Source organism: Delphinapterus leucas, chromosome 7 (genome assembly GCF_059928025.1).
Source record: "Delphinapterus leucas isolate spDelLeu-1000000601 "Yukka" chromosome 7, BTC_Dleu_Yukka2, whole genome shotgun sequence".
In the NCBI taxonomy this organism is placed as follows: Eukaryota; Metazoa; Chordata; class Mammalia; order Artiodactyla; family Monodontidae; genus Delphinapterus; species Delphinapterus leucas.
In genome coordinates this window covers 88,948,625-88,965,152 of record NC_143135.1, presented here as the reverse complement: position 1 = coordinate 88,965,152, position 16,528 = coordinate 88,948,625, and the positions used below count along the sequence as shown (strand labels likewise).

General features: G+C 46.7%; 3 protein-coding genes across 3 annotated transcripts; 1 reads left to right on the top strand and 2 right to left on the bottom strand.

The window, feature by feature from the left end:
* Window positions 1-31: 31 nt before the first annotated feature.
* C7H11orf52 (chromosome 7 C11orf52 homolog) lies at window positions 32-8,549 on the bottom strand. Its single transcript, XM_089915539.1, has 3 exons — window positions 7,044-8,549; window positions 1,376-1,428; window positions 32-1,143 (listed from the first exon to the last, which is right to left on the bottom strand). The coding sequence occupies exons 1-3, from the start codon at window positions 7,129-7,131 to the stop codon at window positions 895-897; spliced, it is 390 nt and encodes a 129-aa protein (XP_089771665.1). The 5' UTR covers window positions 7,132-8,549; the 3' UTR covers window positions 32-894.
* A 696-nt stretch (window positions 8,550-9,245) lies between these two features.
* HSPB2 (heat shock protein family B (small) member 2) lies at window positions 9,246-11,771 on the bottom strand. Its single transcript, XM_022561588.3, has 2 exons — window positions 11,557-11,771; window positions 9,246-11,067 (listed from the first exon to the last, which is right to left on the bottom strand). Exons 1-2 carry the CDS (start codon window positions 11,648-11,650, stop codon window positions 10,616-10,618), a joined length of 546 nt encoding a protein of 181 aa, XP_022417296.1. The 5' UTR covers window positions 11,651-11,771; the 3' UTR covers window positions 9,246-10,615.
* A 740-nt stretch (window positions 11,772-12,511) lies between these two features.
* CRYAB (crystallin alpha B) lies at window positions 12,512-16,073 on the top strand. The gene is made up of 3 exons (XM_022561589.3): window positions 12,512-12,916; window positions 14,050-14,172; window positions 15,713-16,073. Exons 1-3 carry the CDS (start codon window positions 12,716-12,718, stop codon window positions 15,914-15,916), a joined length of 528 nt encoding a protein of 175 aa, XP_022417297.1. The 5' UTR covers window positions 12,512-12,715; the 3' UTR covers window positions 15,917-16,073.
* The last annotated feature ends 455 nt before the right edge of the window (window positions 16,074-16,528 follow it).

The window sequence follows — 16,528 nt, the reverse complement described above, 5'->3', positions numbered from 1 at the left end:
GCCGGCCCCGCCCCCGCCCTGGGAGCTCTGCCTTTTGTAGATGGGAACCTGCCGCCAGTCCGTGCAAACTACTGCCTCCGGGGCTCTACTCCGGCCGCAGCCTGTAGTGCGGCAGAAAGTGGCTGGCCTTCCCTACTACCCTGAGGCTGAGTGAGACCCGCTGTGCTTCGAAAAGCCCGCAGACCTCCACCCAAGAAAACACACCAGGCATGTTCCTTATGCGATTTATTGATCCTGACGGCTCTGCACCCGCGAGAGAAAACAGTCCAGCTAAAGGGAGTTTCTGGGCCTCGCAGTGCTGTCAGCATCTGTGACTTGACGTCCTTGTAATCGATGGTCAGAAAACGCTTGCTCCATGCCTCAGCCCCTGTCCTCATTTGTTTGTATAGGTCTGGGACCCTTGACCCAGCCACTGAGGAAATTGCCCAAGACAGCCCTAGAAGCTGTGTACGAGAGCTCTGAATGCTTTCCAGAGCACCTCTTCTTCTTCAGCTTTGGCGTTTAAGGTGTGTAGAAGGGATACCATCAAATTAACTCCAATAAAATCAGCTCAAGTGCAGATGCTTCAAGGGTAACCTGTTCTCTCTGCACTTTTCTAGAGAGCAGGAGCAAAGGTAGGGGGCAAAACCCTACCTTCCCGCACACTCAGCCTAGCCCCCTCATTTTGTAGAACTCCATCCACCCCCAGGTAACCCAAATACAACCCCAAGCTAATGGTGGCAAATAAGAGATAGGCTTAGGGAGAGCGCAAGACTGGGGCCCTCAATTCCAGGGGCTCTGTAATTCTAAAACGTGTCTGCCATCCCTGGGCTGCTAGCCAGTTCCCCAAAGCAGTAGATTCTCCCCACAGCCATAGTGATGAAATGATGCAATCAGGTCCATCCTCCCCAGGGCTCATACTAGGGTCCCGTTCTTGCTGTCATAGCGGCGTGTGGACTGGGGGAAGTAAAGCGTCGCATACTCTGTAGCATTTTCTAGCTGTAGGTGCTTCACCTCCTGGGCAGAGCGTGTCTGGGTTAGGCTGCACACTTGAATGTCTGCATAGTGTAAGCTGCTCTCCTCCGACCTGAGGCCTTGACTCGTCTCCTGAGACACAGGCTGCTTTAACACCTGCTCATACGTACGTCCCGTTAGGTCATGGCCCTGAGAGGAATGGACAGCATTAAGGGAGATTCTTGACTTGGTTTTGCCCCTCACCTCCAACACAGGGTCTGTTAAATGACACTTTGCTTTGCTACTTTGGGGGATGGAGGAAGATGGGCAAAACCAGAAACTTCTACAGATGACTGAGACGTTTCTGTCCCAGGTTGGAAAAGCTGAGTCCTGGGATCCCATGTCTGAGCAGCCTCCTGGAAGGGGCGGAGGTTGTCATTACCTTTGTGCCATTCTGTTGCTGCTGCTGCTTTAATGTCCGTCTTGCTTGGCTCCCTGAGAGGAAGAAATCCGACTTAAATCCACCGACTTAAATCCATTTTCTCTTCCTGTCTCTACTGAGATTGCCTTCTTCAAATCTCTGTGAAATTATTATGGTGGGCTTCTAACTAATCTCCCTGCCTCTGCTCTCATCTCTTACTTCTACCATTCCCACATTCAAACTCCTTAGCAGAGTATACAATCTGGCCCTTTCACAGTCTGTCCGTAATATCTTCCACCCTATTTTTTCACTGGCCCCTAACATAGTTCAACAGGCATATGTTGAGAGCCCACTGTATGCCGGGCTCTGTGCCACATTCTGGGGATAGAAGGACGAGTAGGCTGTTTTCTCCTGTGCAGGGGAGCTTGCAGTCTACTAGGGGAGACAAGTAAACAGACTATTACAGGGCAATATGGTAAGAGCTCAGCTACACCAAACATTTGGTCACTTTCCATAAAGTCACTCTCTTCTCTTGTCTTTCTTTTCTCTGCATGAGATAATTTCCCGGCCTAAAATACCCTCTCCTCCCTGCTCCTCTTCCAACTTGTGAACTTGCTATTATTCCTTCAACATCGGTGTTTTCTCCCCTTCTCTCACAGCATGAATCTGGTGCTGTTGGGAGCACTAGTATAATACATGGTATTATGGTTACTTGTTAACGTGTATAATATGTGGTATTATGGTTACTTGTTAACGTGTATTTCTTTCTCAAACTTGATTTTCAGTCCCTCTAGGGCCGAAACCATGTGCCCTTCCTCTTGTGCCTCTCTGCCTCCTTGGAATCCTGCCTAATGCTTCACATACAATATAAGGGTTGAATAAATTTTTGCTAGATGAATGAAGGAATGAGCAACCAACCTTGCCACTCTGAGATAATGGAAAGGACGAGACTCAGAGTTTCAGAGCTGGTCCTGAACACAGTAACCTAACGATTCTCTTTGGTGTACTATCTCCCTTTAGCCGTCCCCCACCCTATGCCCCTTCTAAAGACACTGGTTCTCTTATCTTCTTTTCTTAAATTTGCACTCCCCCTAGCATCCCCCACCCCACCCCCCCAGCACCCATTACCCATTTTCTTTTTCCTCTGGAAAGTTGATGGGCAGCTCCTGTGAAAGGAAAAACAGATCACTCATGTGTAAGAGCCTGGCCACTATCTTCCCTCCTTCATCATTTGCTCTGTGGTCTCCTTAGCATTCTGGTAGGATGACCTTCCCTCACCTCCCTCTAACAAAGATTCACCCTGAGCCAGTCCCAAAGCATTTATCAAGGGTACCATAGCTCTCCCAAAGGGATGGTTCTGGAAGATGGAGTGGTACAACTGACATAACCAAACCCAAAATACAGCCTCAGGCAACCAGGGGCTACATGCCAGGTATGTAGCTAGGTTGAGGGCTATTCTGGGATTGTCTAACAGGCTAATCCCAGCAGAGGGTAAGGGAAACTGGCCAAATAATGGGATATTCCTGGATTCAGAGACCCTCTTGCTTCTTCTCTGGTGTCTCTCCTTCAGGGTCTCTGCCAACCTGGGGTTCTCATTCTGGGAGTCACAGAAACTGCCACAACCAGGGCTGACTAATTAGAGCCCTGCACAGCCCTTTCCTAACAGGTGACCTCCCGCCCTGCTTTTTTGTCCTTGTTTTTAATTAACAGAGAAAGTGAGAGATGTTTAAGCTTTAACATCCATAGCACAGGAAGCTCTGAATTTGGTGAGTGACTCAGCTACATTGCCCTCCCTGCAGGACAGATCTCTTATACTAATTTCTGAGCCCCTGGGTTCCCCAACGGAGCCAGTGTGTCTACGTGATTGTCAACTGTTTGATGGCCAGAGAAACAACACTTGTCTGAGGAAATAGGCTGAATAGTTTGTGGCTTACTCCGGATGCTTTTTCTTGCTAGTACATTTCCAACTGTAACAGAGCCAACCCTATTTATCTGACTTCTGTCTCCCCAAGGAAGTTTCCTTCTTTTGCTAATTAAAAAGAAAGGGGGGGGACTTCTAAATCGTGTTCATTTTACTAATATAGGAAAATCAGGATTTTTCCACACATATCTGTCAGAGGTTTGTGTTTTGGTTTGATTTTTGGTTTTAATGCAGCTTGCTGAGCTGAGAATAATCTGAGTCTCCATTTGAACACTAGAGGTGGTTCAGAAGAAAAGCTTTGAGACTATTTCTGGGTCTTTCTACTTCCTCGTCTTCCACTTTAGCTCTTCCTTTCCTTTACCACTGCCTAGTCATAGCCTAATCCCAGCCTCTAATTCCTTGCCCCTGGTCACTACTGTCTTCCTACTTACTTCTACTTTAACAGATAAAGAGAATATTAATTCTAAAATAACGTAGACTTGGGTGACTCAATTTTAGTGAACAGAGCCTGTTCCCACGTTGGATGTTGCACAATGCCTGGACACGGCCCAAATGGAATATTCAGTTAGACTCGCGGGTGATAGGATTTTATTTTTAGCCCAGAATTAAGGAAACCAAATGGGCACTCTCCTATATTGGTAGTAGGAATAAAAATTGGTGCAGTCTTTCTAGAATGCAATTGGCAATAAGTATAAGAAGCCTTAAACGTAAATGCGTGTACCCTCCGATGTAGCAGTTCTAAGCAATAATCAGACAGGTGCAAATATGGATGCTCATTGAAGCATTATTTATAATTGCAAAAACTAGGAAATATCCTAAATGTCCAACATTGGGAACTAACTAAATAAATGGCATGTCCAATCAATGGAACATTATACACCAATTTAAGAAAGATGTTATGTTGGAAGAACACCTAATAGCATGGAAAATTTTCCTCTTTATTAAGATAATATAAAGGTAATATGTTTTGGGATAAAAACTATGTATATAGGTATTTAAAAAGGATTACATGGAAATACACTAAAATGTTCCTGTCATCTCTGGGTGCTTATATTTATGGTTGTTTCTTATTTTCTCCTCTTTGGTGCTTTCCGAATACACAGTGAATGTGTATTACTTTTGTAATCAGAAAAAAAATTTTTTTTAATAAAAATCTCAATTTTCACAGTGCCTTTAAGTTTCTGAAGTTTATTGAGATAATGAGAAATAGAGAAGAACAATATTTATCCAGTCCTACTAATATTTTAAGAGGAAAAAATATATTTTGGTTAGAATATCTGGTATAGTGTTTCTAGCCAGGCTCTAGAGTCTGATTGACGGTGTCAGACTAGCTGTATGACCTTTAGCAAGTTTTTTACGTCATTAGGCTTCCATTTTCATTTTATTTATTTAAAAAATTTTGGCCATGCCACATGGCATGCGGGATCTTGGTTCCCTGACCAGGGATCGATCCCAGGCCCTCAGCAGTGAAAGCATTGAGTCCTAACCACTGGACCGCCAAGGAATTCCCTCCATTTTCTTATTAATAAAATGAAGATAATAATAGAACTTAAGACTCATGGGATCATTGTAAAATTTAAATAAAATAATAAATGTAAAATACTCAGCTAGGTGTCTGGCATATAATGAGTGTCAGTCAAAGCTGACTACTATGACTACCACCATCTGAGGAAGAAATAACCAAAAATGAAAACTATGAAGACTTGGGAAGAAAGGGAAGAAAGGGAGTGAAAGATGCTTTACACCCCCTTCTCTGGAAGTTTTCATGTTTCTAGATGTCCCATGTCTATAGGACATCTCAGAGTTTAAAAAGCGCTGTTCTCATTTTATAGATGGGCCAACTAAGGCCCTAGAACTTTGGTACCTTACTCAAGAAGGCAAGAACCAAATTTCCTATTATTGCTATGTCTTCTGCCTCTATCACTATGCCTGATACACATAGGTGTTCAATAAAATATTTGTGTAATAAATGACTGAGTAGTAGGAGCAGGACTTGAATCCAATGTACTGACTCCAAATTATATGTGCTTTTCAATGTACCTCACCTATCTCTCTAAACATAATGATACTTTATTCATAAACAGGACACCCTCAAGACAGATGCAGGCATGGAGTGGTAGAGCTAAGAAGGCAGTGGACAGGATAAAACTAGGCCCACGGGTTTATAGTGTTAAAAAGAAACAGGCCGAGACTTCCCTGGCGGTCCAGTGGCTAGGACTCTGCACTTCCACTGCACAGGGCATGGGTTCGATCCCTGGTCGGGGAACTAAGATCCCACATGCCAAGTGCAGTGTGGCCAAAAAATTAAGAAAAGAAAAGAAAATAAACAACAGGCCTCAAACGGTGTTGCTTGTGCTAAGCTCATACCACCAAACCATGGCTTAATACCTAGCCTAACAGGAGTTTCAACCTTCCCCAGGAATGTAGTCTTAAACGTCAGTTTGGAATTTTCTGGTCAGCATCAATGAGATAATCTGCCACACAGACCTTTTCCATCACCCAAAGGAAGACGAGGTCATCTGCTCTTCCCTTGATCCCTTCCCCCTTCTGCCTATAAAAGCCTTTCATTTTGTACAGCTCTTCGGAGCTCCTTTCTACTTGCTAGATGAGATGCTGCCCCATTCATGAACTGTTCAATAAAGCCAATTAAATTTTTAAAATTTACTTGGTTGAATTTTTGTTATTTAACAACAGTGATGACAATCCTGGGAAAGAACAATAAAGACAATATGATTCATTTATTGTGAGGCTTTCACATATAATCTGCTCTTCAAGTCCGTGATCTAAACAACACAGGTTGTGTTATCTACATATCACACATGAGGAAAAAGAGAAGTTACAGAATTTGCCTAATGTCACACAGCAAACAAGTGTGAAAGTTATATTCAAATATTGTATGGATATTCTCATTTCTGCCCTTTTATTTTATTATTAATTATTTTTACTTCTACCCTTTTTTTTTTTTTTTTCGGTACGCGGGCCTCTCACTGTTGTGGCCTCTCCCGTTGTGGAGCACAGGCTCTGGACGCGCAGGCTCAGCGGCCATGGCTCACGGGCCCAGCCGCGCCGAGGCATGTGGGATCTTCCCAGACCAGGTCACAAACCCGCGTCCCCTGCATCGGCAGGCGGACTCTCAACCACTGCACCACCAGGGAAGCCCAGTTCTACCCTTTTAAATAAACATTTCTCCAAAGTTGATTTGCTTGATTCAGGAGGCAGTATTATGGCATGATTATAAGTATGGGCTTTGAAGTCAGATAAACTTGGGTTGGAATCTTGGTTTGTTTGCTTACTAGCCATGTGACCCCAGACAAATTAGTTAACTTCTCTGAATTTCAGCTTCTTAGCTGTAAAATGGGAGAAGGAGTAAGACCACATCCCTCAGAATTGTTGGGAAAATTAAATGAGATTATAAAGTTCCAAATGCTACAATTATTACCATTATCTGGAGGAGAAAGGAAGAGAATAAAGGGAAAGAGGAGGCAGAAGAAGACAAAGAGAAAAAAATGTCAATTTACCATTCCAGCCCTGTCCTAGCCGTTGGACAGACAGCTGGCTTGGCTGTTTTTTGAGGTTTCCTGAAAGGAGGGAGCACAGAAAGGGTGCTGCTCTGGTGTTTGCCCCCGGAGGTGCCACGTGGAGGAGGTGCCATGTGGAGAAGGTGACAGTGGGAAGTTGGCAGAGCACTAGCTGCAGGCTCTCTCTTATTCTTGGGACCTTCATGTCCACCAACAGAGACCTTACCCTCCGACCTTTCCCCCTACTCACCAGCTTCCCCCGCAGCAGAGCCGGTTTCCCATGGTGCTCTGTCTCCCAGAGAGCCCAGCTGTTTTGCTATAGATAGGGGCTTGTGCATTTCCTGGTTCCCGGTTCAGCTTTCAGTAGCAGCTCCCAGGGAGTCTCCGTCACGGTCAGATTTCAACCTAACAGGTTGGACTTTGGAAGCCACCTGCTGGAAAGATTCCCAGGTGACTGCTCCCAGCCAAAGGGTAGAGGAACACACAGGGGCTCCAGGTGAGAGCAATCTCACCTTCGGGATTTGGAGCTGCTTTGATGAAGCGTTAACTTTTGAGCTTCAAGCTTCAGTGAGAAGAAACCTGAGACAGAAAAGGGCTCTGGGTTTCCTTAGAAAATGTTTCTCTACTACTTCACACTGTCATTGAAATGTATCGTCTATAATGAAGAGTCTTACCTATGTTTCCCCAGCACTACGCAGGTCTAATTGAGTTTCACTTTCAAGGTAATCGGTGTCAGTCTCTTATTATCCTTGTCCAGAATCTGGGATTGAATACTGGACTCTTTGGGAAACTAAAATTTAGGGAAATGTATTCCTTTTGTATTCTCCCTTGCTATTGGAATTAATGTGGGCAAATCACTTTTATCGAGGACTGTAAAAATGGAGGGCTGAACTCATTACTTAATCCCCTTTCTGGTCAAAAATCATATGATTCTATGATTGGAATGGTCTCAGCACTTCTTAACCACTCACTTCCCCATCCCCAGTACAGAACTACAGAATCTCCATTTAACCTCAACTCAGCTTCTCCTCCAATGACCTGAAGCTGATTCATCCACACTCACTGGCAACTAGGATGAAGTTGAGCAAATTCCTCTGTAGAAAATAGGGGCTCTAGGAGAATTTGTGGAACCTGTATGGCTTGTCTTCAGTGTTCCCACCCCCTCTTTAGTGTCTTGTTCAGATGCCCAGTTATTTGTGTGTCCCTTATGGATGTTCAGGACCCAGCACTCAGCCCTCCACAGAGGGTACCCTGGACGCTTCATTCCTCCCCATCTTCTTTCCTTATGAAAAATGGAGATAATAAGAGTCACAGCCTTGTAGGATTGTGGTGAAGATTAAATGAGATAATATATATAAAACTCTAGTCCAGGGCCTGGTACATGGCACCCTCTCAGTAAGTCCTAGCTATTGTTATTATTATTACTTCTTTTTCTCAGCTAATTGTTAGATGGTAAAGCATCTTACTTTATTGTCTGGTGATGGATCATTGCACTAGCCTCTTATTTCATGGCCGTGCTTCTCCCTGGCAATCCATTCTGTACTCTACCATTAACTGTATTCTTTTCATCCTGTTACCCAAACTTCTTAGCTGGGCACTCAAAGCCCTCCACAATCTCGGTCCCTTTCTAGCTACTTTCTCTAATTTAAAGAAAAAATTTAAAGGAAAACATGTGAGATTTTTATATGACCAGAAATTCCAAAGGAACCAACTCTGTGTTGTGGTGGCCAGAAAATCTGATATACCCAAAGCACCATTAATAGAAGTCTAGAGTGATAAACAACGGTATTGATTATTCCATTGAAGTCTGTACCAGTCAGTCCATGATTGGAATAATAATTTTAGGTTTACATGTTGAATTTCAAGTTACAGTGTCAAGAGGCAGTGTATTGAAGAGAAAGTTGTCTGAGTTACAAGTGGTATGGAAAGTCCTATAAAATATGGTTAAAAGAATTAGGCATGTTTAGTTGGGAAAGGGAAGCTTTTGGAGGACAGGATGGTTACTTTTAAATATTTGAAGGGACTCTCAAGTGAAAGAAGGATTGCATTTATTTTCTGGACATAACCTGAACCAATGGGCAGAAGTTACTGAAATGCAGATTTTGGATCAATGGAAGGAAGAATTTATAACAGATGTGTCCAAAAAGAAAATGAAATGGGCTACCTTATGAAGTTCTAAGCCCTCGGTCACTGAAAATGTCCCAGAAGTTGGCGAATAATCTTCAAAGTATTTGAATGGGATGGGGATTTGGACAAAATCAGAGGTTTCAAATTTTTTTCTAGCTAAGGAACCCTTTCTTTTAAATGAAGCTCAGGTAAAAATTCCAACTACGAAACAGATCAAAGTGAAGCTGTTCTGGTTGAAGTCTGAATAGGATCCTTTTACAATTCTTTTTCTTCTCAGCTAGACGTTAAGATTCCTGAGAGTAGACAACAAAGGAGCATAGTTTTAAATTTATATTTACAATGTATAACCTCCATAGTATATTACTTGGGGTTTAATTTGTTGAATGAGTGAACAAAAGAATACATCAATAGTTATTTCTCTAAGGCATGCTTTAATTTTTAATAGATGGCAATCCTTTAACCAAGAATTGTATTCTTCAAGTGAGGGTTCTTATCCTGGGGTCCACAGATTCCCTAAGAGGGGCATATGAATGGATCTCAAGAGCTGTGTGAACCTATTCAAATTATATGCCAAATTTCGGAGCATGTGTGTTTTTCTGGAAAGAGGATCTATTGCTTTTGTCAGATTTTTCAAGAGGGTCCATAAAAAAAGTTAAGTATCAACCACTTTAATGGAAGAATTTCAGATGTCCATCACAACCTAGTAAAAGATATATTTGGGGGCAGGGAGGTCTTCTGGACACTCCTCAAAGCATACACATGCATGTTCTCTTGATTACAGAAAGTAATTAAGAGGTCAACCCCCCCACCCCCAGGCTCTCCTGAATACATCATACCCCTAGTATTAAGACTCTACTTCCAAAGGAAGTTTCTCTGGCCATCACCCCCATACCAATAACCCTAGCTCCCCTGCATTTAGACTTGGATTGGGTGGAGTGATGCAGCAATTCCTCTCTTTGGGATGTTTCAAGGTTAGAAACAAATGCTTTCTCTCATAGGCAGAGGGTTGGGAGGCTTTGTGATTTAGTGACAATGGCAGAGGCTTCTGTGTCTGTGCCCCTGTGTCTGCATACTCGATCCCTCGGAATCAGAGACCATTTACAGTGGACAGACCTTAGTATGGGAAACCAGGGCTTTAGGCAACTCTGCAGCCAAAAGCTGATTTCCCAACCCCTACCCAAAACAGGCCAGACAGTCTGGAGACCCTTGTTTTTGTGTCTCTAATCACCAGCTCAGACAGTGCCCTCTGGGCTGTTTGGATGGCATATCCCTTTTCCCTCCCAGGATCACTCTCTCTTTTGTTGCATTGTGAGAAAATTATGGCCAGGAATTTGATCTGGAGCCAGTGTCAGCTTCCAGGTGTGATCTCAGCATCCAAGTGTGAGCTCAGGGTGCTATGACATTGGGTACATCTAACTGAGGACCTTTTTGTCTAGCTGTCCTTTTTGTCTCCCTCCCTGCCCATCCCATCCTCCAGGCCACAGAATAGGGAGCAGCACAAATAAGGCCCTGAGATTTGGGTTTATTCAGCTCCACCCAAAACTAAATGAAAACACTATGACATGTCCCAAGGGACCAAACCATACATTGTGACCATGCACTTTTCCCTTCCCCCAAGGATGCTGCTACCTCTGGGGTGGTGAGCAGCTAGTCCTATCACCGCGGGAGCTAGAAAGGGTGCTGGCTCTGTGGCACTCAGGGCTCAACACTGGCTTCCTCCTCTTCCTCTGGATCAGGAGGTGCAGGGAGCAGGGAGATGTAGACCTCATTGACCTCTGTGTCCAAATGTCGGCCACCCCGAGGCGCCTCCAGGTTGAGGATGCCATCATGGGAGAGAGCAGCGCGGACCCGCCAGGGGTCAACATCAGCAGGCAGGACGTAGGTTCGGCAGAACTCTCTGGACACGAAGCCATGGCGGTCCAGGCGCTGGGGGTGCCGGGCAGACACCTCCAGTAGGTTGTCCACAGTCCTCACGGTTACCTCATCGGGGGTAAAGTGGCTCACATCCAGAAACGCCTGGAACTTGCCCTCACTGAGCCGAAGCTCAGAGGCCCCTGCCCTGCTGCCCTCCCCAGCTTGGGCAGCCCGGGGCCGGACATAGTAGCCATGGTAGAGGGTGGGGGTCAGGATCTCTTCTGGCAGGAGGCCTGAGGGGCAGAGAGAGAGAAGGCAAGAGGCAGAATGAGGGAGGATTGGGTGGGAAGGAGGGCGACATGAGAGCAGATCAGGAGGTGAGGCCTCGGGAGAGCTGGAGGGGAGTCAGGAGAAGCAGGGAAGGGGAAGGAGGGGTCCCAGTGGCTGGAATGAGGCGGCTGGGGAGAGGAGATTGAGAAAGGGAATGAGTTGGGATGAAGAAGAGCAAACCAGACAGGGTCTGGGTGGTTCGCAGGGGAGGCATCCCGAGGGGAGCAGGGGCAGGTATCAGAGCACAGCGGGCAGCAGTCCGCACCGAGGTCAGTAGGAAGGGAAGCGAGCCCTGCCCGGAGGGGGGTGAGGGGGGAGTCTGGGGTGGGAGACGTCTCGCCCCAGGAGTTCAGTTAAGCCCAGAGTGGGGTGGAGGCCAGTATCTTTGGGAGGTCAGCCCAGAATTTCAGCAGGTGGGGGTGGGAGGCAAGGGGGTGGCGTCCGTGCCATACCTTCCCCGAAGCGCTGCTCGCCCAGGCGGCTCGGGTTGGCAAACTCGTACTCGGCGGTGGCCGGGTGGGCATGTGGCACCGAGCGGCCCGACATGGCTGCAGACCCGCCGGCGGCCCCGGCTCGAGGTGCGGCCCCAGCAGGCGCAGCAGCACCCCTCCAGCTGCCGCAGAGCCCCGGCGCACTTGGAGGTGGGGGCGGGGTCTACACCACCCAAAATAGTGCCGAGCCCGGTGGGGGAGGGGCGGGCAGCGCCCGCGTCGAGTGTGTGACCCGCGCCGCCTGGACCCCCGTCCCCTCCGCTGCACACCCTTCAGCTGTCACGGGGGGCCCCCCCGGGGAGGACAGCTGGGGGTCCTGGCTACGGAGCGAGCTGGGGAGGGGAGGCTGGTGCCGGAGGCCCCGGAGAGACCGCGCTGAGACCCTCCCAAAGAGTTTGCACGTTTTCCACGCCCCTCTTCCCCTCCTCAGTGGTAGGCAGCCGGCGCTCTGCTTCATCAAGCTCCCCCGGATTTACTGTTCTGCCAGACCTGTAAAGTGAACGACGCAAACAACTTTCTCCCCTTTCTCTGGGGTGGGGTGAGGGGCCTTCCTGCCAAGGTTAAGGTCAGGGTCCTCTCTGAACCCAGGACGACCCAGGGCACCACGTGGAAACCTGCCGTTGACATGTTGGTGATCACTACTCTCCTTCAGGGACTCACAAAGAGTTAATAACCTTGGGCCCAGCCTAGGAAGATTCCAGTTCCTGCCCAGGCCCAAGATAGTCTCTGGCCGCATTCCCTTGGCATGCTAGGCTACAGGGGAGGAGGAGGGGCCCGCTGCCCGCCCGCCTGGGATTCCTGCCTCAGTCCCAGCTCCAGAGAAGGGCGGGGGGGGGCATGGGGTGCGGACAGAAAGCGAGTAAAACAAGACCAGGACAAGTCACTGGCCAGCTCAGGCGTGTTTGTATTTCTCTTTTCTTAGCTCAGTGAGTACTGGGTATGTGTCACACTGCCAAATCCCCAATCACAAGTCTCCATGAACGGGCAGTGAGCTGGGATAATAAAACCCCTGACATCACCATTCCAGAAGCTTCAGAAGACTGCGTATATAAGGGGCTGGCTGTAGCTGCGGCTGAAGGAGCTGACCAGCCAGCTGAGTCCCCACACTCACCTAGCCACCATGGACATCGCCATCCACCACCCCTGGATCCGCCGCCCCTTCTTTCCTTTTCACTCTCCCAGCCGCCTCTTTGACCAGTTCTTTGGCGAGCACCTGTTGGAGTCTGATCTCTTCCCAGCTTCTACTTCCCTGAGCCCCTTCTACCTTCGGCTGCCTTCATTTCTGCGGGCACCCAGCTGGATTGACACTGGGCTCTCAGAGGTAAGTCTCGCCTCTGCCAGGACAGGTGAGTTCATTCTGGAGCCTCCTGGAAGCGTCTCCATCCACTGTCCTTTTCCTCCTGGCCTAAATCTGACTAGGTCTAAGGGTTCCAAGTGTCTTAGGCTCTTGTGTGTCCTGCAGTGAAGAAAGATGAGGTCCCTAGTTCCTCTCTTCCCCAGTCACCTGTTTGTATTCGATGCACCTCTGTATCCTTATTTATTACATTTTCTCCATGTGTTATGAAGATCATTCTCTGTCCCATCTTCTAAGTAGGATGTCCCTTTCTGGTTTGGTTCATAATGATCTACAGGGAAGGAGCTGCCTTTGCTCAGACTCCTTTGCTCACCTCTTCTAATACCTCACACTCCTGACAAATACTATCATCTCAAGTTCCAGAGCCAGGAGGCAGTCCTACCTCATCCTGAGCTTTTCATCCCAGCTGCATGGAACTGGAGACAGCAGCCACTATTTTCTTCCTTTCTATTCCCTCTTCTATGATTTTCTGGGTTTCTCAGGGCTGTGACAGGGCACTGGCCTGGGTCCAAGCCTAATGAGGATAGAAGGTAGGTCAAGTTTAGGGACCCCCCTCCACTTGTCCTGAGAGGGTAGGAGAATGGGGCAAACAGATAAGATTGATAGAAGATGTCACAGATAACACTCTGGTTTAAAAATATTCAAGAGTGAGTAAACAGGAGCCAAGTGGGCAAGGGCTTTGGAAGGACAATCAGAGCTAGCAGAACATTCCAGATTGAGTGGGTGGGAAACTTGGCAGAGACCTGAGTAAGAAGAAGGGGCCTTTGTCTCACAGACAAATGACAAGGCCAGGCATTGGGTCAGAGAAGCAGCAGAAGCCATGCCCAGACCCATCCTTGTGATTTGTCCCCTGGGTGGTCTGTCTTCTTCCCTGTCCCTGTAAATAAAGTTTGGCCTGATGACCAAATGGTGTGCCTTGGGTACCACTGTGGTGGCACCCCTGAACTAGAGAGTCATGTTTATTCAAAAAGGGATCTTTAGCTAAAACGAGGAGGATAAACTGCCTGGAAAGAAAGCAAGTCTGCAGAATGAGACTGTACTAGTGTTGTTCATATTCCTACTATCTTTTGTCTTCCCCTCCCCCACCTTGCTATTTCCAGATGCGGTTGGAGAAGGACAGATTCTCTGTCAACCTGGATGTGAAGCACTTCTCCCCAGAGGAACTCAAGGTTAAGGTGCTGGGAGATGTGATTGAGGTGCATGGAAAACATGAAGAGCGCCAGGTACGTAGCTGACTTTCTCTTCTGCTCATTCATCCAGCGAGTACTATATGCCAGAGACTGCCATCAGCCCCTGAGGCTGGAAGCATTCCAGTCCTAAGCCATAAGAGTCAAGAACAGGGATAAACCTGTTGTTGTTATTGTTGTTGTTGTTTTGGCCAGAGAAGTGATCTTTGTTTGTTTTGATTTGATTGCCTCAGATGGGATAGATGGGATGTTAACTTCCTGTTTAAGCCAGTGGTTCTCAACCTTGAGCACATTAGAATTGCCAGGGGAATTAAAAAAAAAAAAAAATATCCCAGGGCTTCCCTGGTGGCGCAGTGGTTGAGAGTCCACCTGCCGATGCAGGGGGCATGGGTTCGTGCCCCAGTCCGGGAGCATCCCACATGCCGCGGAGCAGCTGGGCCCATGAGCCATGGCCACTGAGCCTGCGCGTCCGGAGCCTGTACTCCACAACGGGAGAGGCCACGACAATGAGAGGCCCACGTACAGCTAAAAAAAAAAAAAAAAAAAAAAAATATCGCAATGCTTAGGCATATCCCAGGTCAGTTAAATCAGGATTTTTCAAAGCTCCCTAAGGGATTCTAATGTACAGTTAGTCAAGGTTGAAGACCACTGATTTAGGAGTAGTGGTTGTCAGACATCTGATCGCTTTATATAATTACATTAACTGCATGCACTCAGAAGCCCCTTGAATTTGAGACTTTTCTTTCAGATGTTTTGGAATTCACTTCTCGTTAGCCCACCTTAATGCTGAACTACTTGCTTTGCCTAAGCTTCAGAGCTCTACTCACCTCCTAATACCCTAGACCCATGTGGAAATCAGTTGAGAGCCTGTCTGGATAAATGCTTGAGATTCAGCAGGTGTAAAGGTTAGGGTCAGAATTCTTTAGCCAAATTCTAGAGAATGGAATAGCTTTTCATTACTTTCTGGGAGAGTTTTTCAATGAGTTTGCTTCCTACCAAAGGCAGTGAAAGTGCGGAGTCCTTACCACTGGACCGCCAGGGAATTCCCACCTCAGAAACTTGTGCATCAAAGAGTATAGTGTGAGGTCCTCAAGCTGTTTCAGTTTTGCTTGTATGATTCAACTCTAGATCAGAGCCTCCCTGGAGGGAGTCTTCGTTGTTGTTGTTGTTATTATTAGGTCTATTGGTCTGGAACCTTCTGGAACATTCCTGAAGAGTCAGGACAATTTCTGGGTTTCCTCAGGGACTCAAATCTTCAAAGCCAGATGATATTCCAAATCGTGTAGGCCCAAAAAACATTGATCTAAACCTCTGGGAAATACCCCTGAACATGTCCATGCCTGAGGGTTTAGAGAGCTATGAAGTTTTGGCGGTTCAGACTTCTCAGACTCTCATTGGTAGGAGTGACCACCTAGGCAATTTCATCTTAGCCCCAAACAGAACAGCTATTTAGCTTTCTCTCATGTTGCCATGCATTTGGCCGCACGTAAGGGGAAGGAGGATGTCTGAGTTCTAGGCAAGTGATGCTATTTCCTGTTCTTATCTCTCTACCTCTTTCCTTATTCTCTTGGATTAGGATGAACATGGCTTCGTCTCCCGGGAGTTCCACCGGAAGTACCGGATCCCAGCTGATGTGGACCCTCTCACAATTACTTCATCCCTGTCATCTGATGGCATCCTCACTGTGAATGGACCAAGGAAACAGGCCTCGGGCCCTGAGCGCACCATTCCCATCACCCGTGAAGAGAAACCTGCTGTCACTGCAGCCCCCAAGAAGTAGATGCCCTTTCTCTAACTGCATTTTTTAAAACAAGAAAATTTCCCCACCAGTGAATGAAAATCTTGTGACTAGTGCTGAAGCTTATTAATGCTAAGGGCAGGCCCAAATTATTAAGCTAATAAATATCATTCAGCAACAGATAACTGTCTTGTGTTTGAATATTTTGTAATAATCATCACATATGATTTAGGGAACTCCAGGAATATTAGAGTCAGAATGACTGTTTCCAGCGTTTACTCATGGGATAAATTTAGCAAGTCACTTAAGCTTTATGGTCTTTAGGTCTTCCATTTATAACATGGGGTACTGATTTGTACACTAGTTGTAAGGAGTAAATTAATGAGAAAAAGGAGGTAAAGCCCTTAGCAGAGTTCAAGGAATATTAGTTCCTCTCCTCCCTCTTTGATTTTGGCCATCAGTTCCAATAACAAACCTGAATGAGGTCTGGATGACAATGCATAAAAGGCCCTAGTGCGTCTCTGGAATTAATCATGTCACCAGGGAGGAGATGGTGTCCTCAACTTTGACATTTTGCTACTGATAAGCATTGCCTTCAGCTGATTCACAAGGTGGACAGGTGATTATCACAATAGGACAAGTGATTATCTCCAA